Raw genomic sequence first — 9,866 nt, 5'->3', positions numbered from 1 at the left:
CTCCTCATCTCTGGCAGTGGGAAGCCATTCCCCCTTGTCCTGTCCTTCCAGACCCTCATCCAAAGTCCCTCTCCAGCTCTCCTGGAGCTTCTTTAATTATGGGAAGCAGCTCTTAAGGTGTCTCCGGAGCCTTCTCTTCTCCAGGCTGAACAACCCTGCAGGGTTTTTTTCCCTTCCTGTCCCTGTTTGCCAGCCCTGGAGTTGTCCCAGCTGTGCTGCGACCTTTGTGTGTTGGCCGTCACCCCGCTGCAGTGTTGATTTGGGCATCACCCTCCACCTGCTGCCATATTTCGAGGTGCTGCTGCCCACTGCTTGGAGCCTCCTCTCCCCTTGTTGTCTTGCTGTCTATAATCCGGGGAAAATACATTTTTTTAAAAAGTGTTGGGCCCTTCTCCCAGGGAACGAGTGACAGGACAACAGGAAACGGTCTCAGATCGTGCCAGGGGACGCTCAGGGTGGATATTTGGGAAAATATTTTCATGGAAAGAGTTGTCCAGGCCTGGCACAGCTGCCCAGGGCAGGGGTGGAGTCCCCATCCCTGGAGAGATTTGAAGGACGTGTGGATGTGGCACTGGGGGACACGGGGCAATACTGGGGGAATGACTGGATTCAGTGGTCTGAGAGGGCTTTTCCAACCTAAACAGTGCCGTAATTCTTCGATTTGCACTGAGGAAATAGTAGTAGGAAATAGGAGTAGTGGAAAGTTCGATGAAAACAGACGAAGCTCAGTATCGAGAGCCTGAACTCCGCTCGCAGGAGGGTCTGCCCTGATAAAACAGCACCTGAGAGAGGGTCCGGCTGTGAGCTTCAGGCAGAGCCCGTGGCTCCGTTCCCGCTGCAGCCCGTGCTGGCTCCAGCCAGGCCACAGGCAGTGCAGCTCTTTGGGACCTAACGATTGTCCAAAGAGCGAATAAATGAGATTTCAGCGCCTGTAGAAGCGCCAGCCCCTCCCACACGCTCCTTTCGCGGGCGCACCCTGCCCTGGCAGGGCTCTGCTGCCACCTGCTGCCACCAGAACCCGGCCGGACTGAACACAAACCAGCCATCCCTCGTCAGTGAAACGTGGGGGATTTGGTGATGTGTGGAAGCCACAATCGCCTGCAAGGTGTCGCTCGGGGTCCCTGGAGCTTGGTGTGTCCGTGTCGCTGCGCAGGGACACGATGAGAACGGGCGGGGATGGGAAAAGCCACCTGAGATTGTCGCCGCTGGCTGGGGAGAGGGAGCTGCCGGGGTTTGCTCCTTGTCCTCTTCAAACCCATTTCCAGCAGCCCCCAAACAATTCGTGTGTTGCGGGACACTGAAACACGTCCCCTCTCCCGCCCCAAATCCTGCAGCCCAAAGCTGTTTTCTGGGATTTTGGTAGGTGCGTTGCTGGGGACAGAATGGCAGGAGACGGGGCTGCAGGAGATGAGCTCCAGTTCTGGTTATGATGACAGTCACCTGCTCTCGACGATAGGACAGCGTCAGTGCACTTTTTGGGGTAAAATAAGCAACGAGCCGCAACAGATTTATTTTTGGAAGGTTTTGATCTGTGGTGGGCACATGGACGTGTCACGGGTCTGCTTCCCACTTAGCACCTGACACCACACTGTGCTAGAGCTCTTAGAGTTCTTCCCTTGTCAGAACCTATTATAGGAAATCAATCCCAGCTCCAGAGTTTAGATCTGGAAGCTTAAATAAAACGCCTCGTAGAAAGAACCATTGGAAAGCTCGGAAAATATCTGAAAACGGGATAACAGAGCAAAAGTAGCTGGCATAGAAAGCGAATTAGCTACTCATTCCTAGCCAGCGTTTCATTGTGGCTAATAAATACCTCATAAACACCAGAAGTGATGGTTTAGAAATCCCCCAGAAATGGCGGTTTGTAAATCTGCTCTGAAAATCCCCGGTAATGATGGGATTCCGGCGAAGTGAATGGTTTGCAGGTCATCCTGCCTGGAGAGACAGGAACAGTAAAAGCAGACGGAAGATGAAGAGGAATTTTTTCCGGCAAAAGGAAGGTGAGGGGAGATCCCTGACCCCCTGTTGACCCCCACTAATGTTGATCAGCGGACTTTCACAGTCCTGCTTGATTCCCTTATTTTCATTATTAATTCAGACATGAACTTTCAAAGCATCTCAGTACAGATGGGCACCTTACTGGCTTTAGAGAAGCCTTTTTTAAGATCTTGGGTTTATCTCCCCTTGCATGGGGATGGATTTGGAACACCTGGAAATTCTATCCCCAGGTACTTTGGCCTCATGTCAAGATTGAAAACCCTCTGGGTTTTTCGTGTTAGACACAAAAACTCCGCAGCAGTATAAAATAGATCTAAAGAGATACTTTTTGTCTGTTTGGGATAGGAGCACTACGAGGCTGATAAAAACGGATTTAAAATAATAGGAGAATACCACAGAGTTAGGAATGCAACAAGGATCAGAGAAATAAGAAATGATAACCCAGAAAACCACAAATGGTTTGGGAAGAATGATCTTGGGGAAGGACTGGGAAGTGATCCTCCACAAGTGCTGATTTCAGCACAGTTCCTGAGTTGTTTTTATGAATTTCTTCCTCCTCCTGGGAGTTCTGCCAGATGTCCTTGTGGTCCAGAAATCCTGCATTCCCTGTGCCCACTATCAGCGGTTCATCCTTCTTCCCAAGCTTTGTTAAACTCCCCCAGGTCTGAGAGCAGACAAACACGTCCAGCCCTAACCTTAACAATTCTACCAACAATTCATTTGTTGGGTTTTTTTTTTGTTTTTTTTTTAATACGTGGGCATCATTTAGAGCTTGTTGGCGGCTGCTGTTCCACAAGATTCAATCTCGCTGCTTGATTAGGCTTCAAAGTACACAAAGACCAAACATCAAAGAACATCCTTTCTTAAGGAAAATTTTACTTATTCCACGTTTGGCAACGTGACCAGCCTGTAGATGACCCACAAAGAGAAACACTTCATAAAACGCATTAATATCGGACCGATGCCCTCAGAGGCCGACGGCCATTTTGGGGCATGAGGGCGGGAACGCGCGGGCGGGAAGGGGCCGTGAGGGCAGAGCCGAGCCCGGGACGGGAGCCCATGGCCGGGAAGGGGCCGTGAGGGCAGAGCCCAGCCCGGGACGGGAGCCCATGGCCGGGAAGGGACCGTGAGGGCAGAGCCCAGCCCGGGACGGGAGCCCATGGCCGGGAAGGGACCGTGAGGGCAGAGCCCAGCCCGGGACGGGAGCCCATGGCCGGGAAGGGACCGTGAGGGCAGAGCCCAGCCCGGGGCGGGAGCCCATGGCCGGGAAGGGACCGTGAGGGCAGAGCCCAGCCCGGGGCGGGAGCCCATGGCCGGGAAGGGACCGTGAGGGCAGAGCCGAGCCCACGGCGGCGGCTGGGCCGGAGCGAGACGAGGAGCAGCCGGGGGTAGCTCTCCTCCCCGGCCGTGGCGGAGGCGGAACAGCGGGGACGCGCGGCCACCTGCTCCTGTCAGGCACCGGGTGGTGCGAGCTCCGGTGTCCCCGCACGAGGGCGTTTGGAGAGACTGCGTCAGGGGAAATTCCTAATAAACGGGGAGAAATACGACTTGTTTTTGTGATTGTGACACACAACTACTCTGTCGCATCCGGCGGTGTGAGGGAGACAAACCAAACACTGGAATCACAGAATATCCCGAGCTGGAAGGGATTACACGGATAAACTCCTGGGTGGACCTTGCTGGCCGTGGCCCCAGGGCTCGATGTCTTACCCGGGGAGGGCTGAGACGCTGCTCATGGCATCCCTGCCCCGCTTCATGTCAGTGGGGGCGAAAACCTGACCCGGATTTGAAGTTTTTAAATTAAATCAGCCCTAAATTTAAGCTGGGAGATGCGCGGGGTGGATGAAAGACGGGCAGAGCCCGGCAGTTCCTGGGGGTCCACGGCGCGGGGGGGGGCTGGGGGAGGGCGAGACTCGCCTTTGAGGGATGGAGCAGCAGAGCTCGGCTGCAGCGGCTTTAATTCAGGCGGCTGCGTTGGTTATTTATTTATTTTCACGGGGCGGTTGGGTGGAAGGTTGGATTTACGGAGGCACGGAGCCTCCCCTCCCGGCCCCTCCCGCGGCGGCGGCGGCGGCGCTCCGGGCGAGGGTGGTACCGCTTCCCGGGGGCTGGAACACGCCTTCCCGGGGGCTGGAGCGCGGCTTTCCCGGCGCTGGAGCGCGCCTTCCCTGGAGCCGGAATACCTCTTCCCCGCGGCTGCCAGGCGATTTCAGCCCCGTTTCGCTGCTCGGTGGAGCTGATGGCTGCAGGTGAATTCTCATTCTCTTCTCGTAGCGTTAAACGTGCATGGGGCTGCAGGGCTGGGGTAGAGGGAGGAACGGTGATTTATTTCAAGGGAAGAGGATGGGAGTGATTTATTAATTGCTGATTTCAATCACGCACCCTTTCCCCCTCCCCTCTCCGCAGCCCACCTCTGCATAGGGGTGTGTAAACTTGGTGGAACTCGGGCCTTTCGGGTGAAAACCTCCCCTCACGTCTCGGCGCAGCGAACATGCCTGAGCAGAGCAATGATTACAGGGTGGTGGTGTTCGGGGCAGCGGGGGTCGGCAAAAGCTCCCTGGTCCTGCGCTTCGTAAGGGGCACTTTCAGGGAGACCTATATCCCCACCATCGAGGATACGTACCGGCAGGTGATCAGCTGCGACAAGAGCATCTGCACCCTGCAGATCACGGACACCACGGGCAGCCATCAGTTCCCTGCCATGCAGCGGCTCTCCATATCCAAAGGGCATGCCTTCATCTTGGTGTACTCCGTCACCAGCAGGCAATCCATGGAAGACCTCCACCCCATCTTCGAGGAGATTTGTCAGATCAAAGGCGACATCCAGAAAATCCCGATCATGTTGGTGGGGAACAAAAGCGACGACACGCAGAGGGAGCTGGATGCCAGCGAGGGGCAAGCGCTGGCCAGCAAGTGGAAGTGTGCCTTCATGGAGACGTCAGCCAAAATGAACTACAACGTGCAGGAGCTCTTCCAGGAGCTCTTGAATCTGGAGCAGAGGAGAACTATCAGCCTCCAGGTGGATGGAAAGAAATCCAAACAGCAGAAAAAGAAAGATAAACTGCAAGGCAAATGCTCTGTTATGTGATTGCCTTTGGCTGGACTTGCTGCACGGCACAGCTGGAGCGTGGACTCCCACAGAAAATACATTTCTGCTGGAGGTTTTGGAGGAATCCACGCCTTGCAGGGTTGTTGCTTTCCTCTAAAATCCCCACTGGGTAATTGTATGTGTTGTTTTTAAGGAGGCTGGCTTCTGCATGTTTATTTTTTTTTTTTAACCAATAAATGTTCCATGTTAGCAATTACCTGTGACTAGAAGTTTTTAATGTAAGAAGTTCTCCAGAGGAAAAAAATGTCTGTCAGAACAAACCTCTCTATTCTTGTGCGTACATGCCAGTTTTTAAATATCTCCAGCCTGTTAACTCAGAGAAAATAACCTATAATGTGTAAATTGTTTTCAGGAATCTGTTGACCAGAGCAAATCTCTAACAAAGTGAGGCATTTGCTGTGAAAATGAACATGTGTGTGGCTCTGGGTGCCTAAATTTTTGATTGACAGACTGGCTTGCCCACCAAAGCTGCAGTGTTTGCATGGCAGAAGTGAAGTTTTCCTGTGTGCTGTGCAATTCCCAAGACTTGTGCAGTGCTGGGAGTGATTACAGCTCTATCTGCATAAAATCAGGCTTTGATTCCTGCTTTACTCCAGCTTCCTCTGTTCACTGAGGCAGGAGATCCCACGTGCTCTCACTCCCAGTCCGGGAGTGATCCTTGTTATCCTGGAGCAGGAGCTGCCTCCTGATGAAGGTAACTGGGAGCTTCTAAGTGCCCATTGATGTAGAAGCTGGTTATCTTTTCCTTGCCCAACCATCACCCTGGTTTTGCTGTCTGAAGCTCCTTTTCCCAGCCTGCCTGGAATTCTGTTAGATATTTATTTTCGCCCTTCTATCCAAGTTACCCAGGGTTTAGTTGAGACCCTGGGGTGAGTCAGTTTAGATAACATTGCCGGGGGAAGGAGCATCTACACCTGGAAGCAAACCCCTCTCTGATGAGACCTTTCAGCAGACACTTCGTGTGAATGAAGGGACTGGAGGGATTTAAAAGCTCTGTGGATGTGGCACTTGGGGATGTGGGGGACAGTTGAACTCCATGGTCTCAGAGGGCTTCTCAAAGCCAAATAATTCCATGATTCTGTCTCCTATTTGGGGTGTGTTTTAGCCCAAGCAGAAAACTGTAAGACCTCAGCGTTGCACTGCAGGTTTGATTTTTACACAGCAACGTGGTCTTGACACGAGACATGGGAGGAGAGGAATTGCTGCTTTTTATAGCACTTTTCTAGTGAAGTGATTTCATTGTTGAAGGTGAGCACAATATGGAACAGGAGGTGCTGGAGGCTTTCAGGCTCTAACCGTGGAAGTATTCATGTCGAGAATGACCTGAGAGGACCCTGTGAGAAATATGGGGGCCTGGAGAGCCAGGACAAGGGGGAATGGCTTCCCACTGCCAGAGGGCAGGGCTGGGTGGGATTTGGGGAAGAAATTCCTGCCTGTGAAGGTGGGGAGGTTCTGGCACAGGAATTCCCAGAGAAGATGTGGCTGCCCCTGGATCCCTGGCAGTGCCCAAGGCCAGGTTGGACACGGGCTTGGAGCAGCCTGGGACAGTGGGAGGTGTCCCTGCCATGGCAGGGCCGGAATGGGATGAGCTTTAAGGTCCCTCCCAACCCAAACCAGTTTGGGTTTCAATGGAAGGTGCTATAGAAGGGCCTTTTCTCCCAGAGGTCTCTGTTCATGTTGCAGACCAATACACAAACCCATGAAATTTGTATCCATGTGAATATATGACATTTGAACAACTCTTGGCACCTGGTGCTCCCTTGTCTCCTGTGCTGTCCCTGAGCTGCTTTTCCAATCTCCCCAGGCTGTCCCTACACACTCATGGGGTCAGACGGCTCTGTGTGTGCCAGAGGAGTTTGCCACAGTTTCATCTGGAGCCCTCACACCTTTTGATTCAGGAGAAAAACTTACTACTTAGGATTTCAGAAACCCAACTTCTGCAGGAGGGTTTGGAGCTGTCCGAAGGTTGTGCTCGCTTGCCGAGATCAGCACAGAGGCTCTGCTCCTGATTTTCCCTATTGGAGAAGGGACCCCCCAGGCTCCCAGTGCTGGACCTGTGCTGCTGGCTGGTGTCGTCCCCTTTGTGTGACCTCTCCTGTGGGAGCCGCCCTGATGGCTTTGCTTGGACATAACTCTTCCTTTCTCCTCTCTGACTTTGTGCATGGGTTTTCTCTCTCACTGTTCTCTCATGTCCAAGCAGTTACACAAAGCTCCTCGTGGGTTGTTTGGTTATTATTACAAAAACTATTTCAGTTCCATCGCAGCCTTTGAAACCCCTCGAAGACGTTTTCTGTCTAAGCCTTTTTAAAATGTCAGGAGACCTAATAATGTCTCTACAACTCCCACTGCCTTCATGGAGATGCCTGTGCAAAGGATCTGCAATTACTCACACAGCCAGGATGTTCTGCAATGTGTCATTAGCACTGCTGTGTGTTCCCTGTGCGGGGTGTGGAGGTCTCCGAGGGCTGGGATCTGTCAGAGCAACAATCCATTGGAACAAAACAGCCTCAGGCACTCCTGCACCCAGGGGAATCCCGGAGGGAGCTGGGAAAGGGGCTGAGCCTGGAGAAAAGGAGGCTCAGGGGGGACCTGGTGGCTCTGCACAACTCCCTGCCAGGAGGGGACAGCCGGGGGGGATTTGGGATCTGCTCCCAGGGAACAGGGACAGGAGGAGAGGGAACGGCCTCAGGCTGGGCCAGGAGAGGCTCAGGGTGGGCAGCAGGAGGAATTTCTTCGTGGAAAGAGTGGTTAGACATTGGAAGGGGCTGCCCAGGGCAGCCAGGGTGGAGTCCCCATGCCTGGAGGCATTTAAAATCCCTGTGCATGTGGCACTTGGGGACACGGGTCAGGGGTGGCCTTTGCAGTGCTGGTGGAATGATTCAACTGGATCGTCTTAGTGGACTTCTCCAACCTAAGCAATTCCATGATTCAAAGCTTCCTTTGGTTGCCGTGAGACCAGGACTGTGTGGCAATGGAGATGCTGGGGTGCTCCTGGGGGTGTCCCTGTTTAGAAACCCAAACCAGAAGGGGAACAAGTGACACCCCGCTGCGTCTGCCTTTCATGCTCTGTAAATAATCTATGTCTTGGGTGTGCAGCTCAATTGTACTGTAAATTAAAACTGTATTAATAAATAAATGATGTAATTGGCTGTTTCCATATGAACTGAACTAACCTGGTTTGTGTGTGCAATCTATCGTTCCTATAGGAGGGGAAATTCATTTCATTGCAGTGGATGCTGTGTTCTGTTGTGAGGGGGCTGGAAGGATTGGAAGGATTGAATAAGTAGTTTAGAAAAGTAACAGACCTGCAGTGTTTCAGTCGATCTTTTGATGAAGGACACTCAGGTGAAGCTTTGTCAGCAATGAAGAAGCAGCTCTGCTGTCTGATGGAGCTGCTCTGGCCTTACCTGCTGTTTCCAGCACTGCTTTTCCAGGAGCTGGTGATGTGTTTTTTATGGAGCTGTTTATGCATCCTGTAAACCTTTCAGCTTGGAGACATGCCCTGACACATTGTCCGTGTCTGGAGATCTGGATGGGAACTTGTTGGACTAATAATTCTTAAGCTGGTTGTTTTATTCCCTTTTTCATTTTGTTCTACCCCAGAACTCTCTGGTTTTCTGGAAGGTTCTTTACGAGGTCAGATGTGGTGAGACAAGGTCATAGAAGATGCTGACACAACTTGTTGAGTTGCTTTTAATGCCTCCATAGTGTCTTCTTGGGATCACGAGGTGAACACAGTCCCTGAAAATTCCCTTTGGGATATCCTGAAGGAATCCCAAGACCCGCCGTTGCCCGGGTGCCTGGTGAAGGCTGAGACTGTGAGGGCAGTGAGTCACTTTGAACTGAATCACAGAATTGTGAAATCATTGAGGCTGGAAAAGTCCTCCAAGATCTTGAAGTCCAATCTGTGCCCAGTCCCCACCTTGTGACCCAACCCAGAGCACGGAGTGTCACATCTAACCCTTCCTTGGACGGGGCCTCCGCCACCTCCCTGGGCAGTCCATTCCAATGTCCAGCCTGACCACCCTTGCCATGAAGAAATTCCTTTCCTCTGTGGGATGCTGAATTTCCAGCATTTCTCAGTTAGTACTCCCTATTTCCATACAACACTCCTTGACAGGCTTGAGGCACTTCCCTTCCTGAGTTCGACGAACAAAATCAGTGTCAAGAGAAAACACTGGGGAGGAGAATCACGAACAGCTCTTCTTGCGAGAGAAAAATGTGAGCAGTAGCTGGAGTGTCCACCCACACATGTATTTTAAAAACAAGCAGACAGAATATTGCTGTATTCCAATTCCTCTTCCCAGAGCGAAGCAGGCTCATGATTAACGGAACAAACAGCTCGGAATAATAAGCAATATTGCTTTATATGCAGGGTCCGTAGCCACGAGGTACCCGGTGCACTCCAGAAGAGTAAAAGCTCGTCGCAATCATCGCCTGCCTCCTCTGCAGTGTCTGTGGCGTAAATTAGGGACATCAAAAGCTTTGGAGAGCTAATGAAAATGCTAAAGAGGCTCCAGACCAACGGCAGCATAGCTGCCTCCTGCTTTAATGGTGCTGCTGCGTGCCAGGCTAGAGCTGCCACCCCTAATGGTTTCCTTTTTTCCCACTTCGGGGAAAAATGATGACGTAAAATCCTATTAGATGGGAGTACATTTAATGATGCGAAAAGGATGGAGGAGCAGAGGAAGGGGGGAGCTCAGCATTGCCGTGGCTTGGTTGGGTTTGTTCACAGTCCCGTGGTGGTGGAGCCAAACCT

At 52.2% G+C, this 9,866-nt stretch overlaps 1 protein-coding gene across 1 annotated transcript; it reads left to right on the top strand.

Annotated features, from left to right (window-relative positions):
• Positions 1-4,074: 4,074 nt before the first annotated feature.
• On the top strand, positions 4,075-5,303 carry DIRAS3 (DIRAS family GTPase 3). Its single transcript, XM_066191959.1, has 2 exons — positions 4,075-4,247; positions 4,405-5,303. The coding sequence occupies exon 2, from the start codon at positions 4,490-4,492 to the stop codon at positions 5,084-5,086; it is 597 nt and encodes a 198-aa protein (XP_066048056.1). The 5' UTR covers positions 4,075-4,247; positions 4,405-4,489; the 3' UTR covers positions 5,087-5,303.
• The last annotated feature ends 4,563 nt before the right edge of the window (positions 5,304-9,866 follow it).

Source organism: Chamaea fasciata, unplaced genomic scaffold, assembly GCF_029207755.1.
Source record: "Chamaea fasciata isolate MVZ Bird 193981 ecotype frontalis unplaced genomic scaffold, bChaFas1.0.hap1 SCAF_10, whole genome shotgun sequence".
NCBI classification, from domain to species: Eukaryota; Metazoa; Chordata; class Aves; order Passeriformes; family Sylviidae; genus Chamaea; species Chamaea fasciata.
Note: the sequence above shows the minus strand (reverse complement) of the source record. Positions and strands in the feature narration are given on the sequence as shown.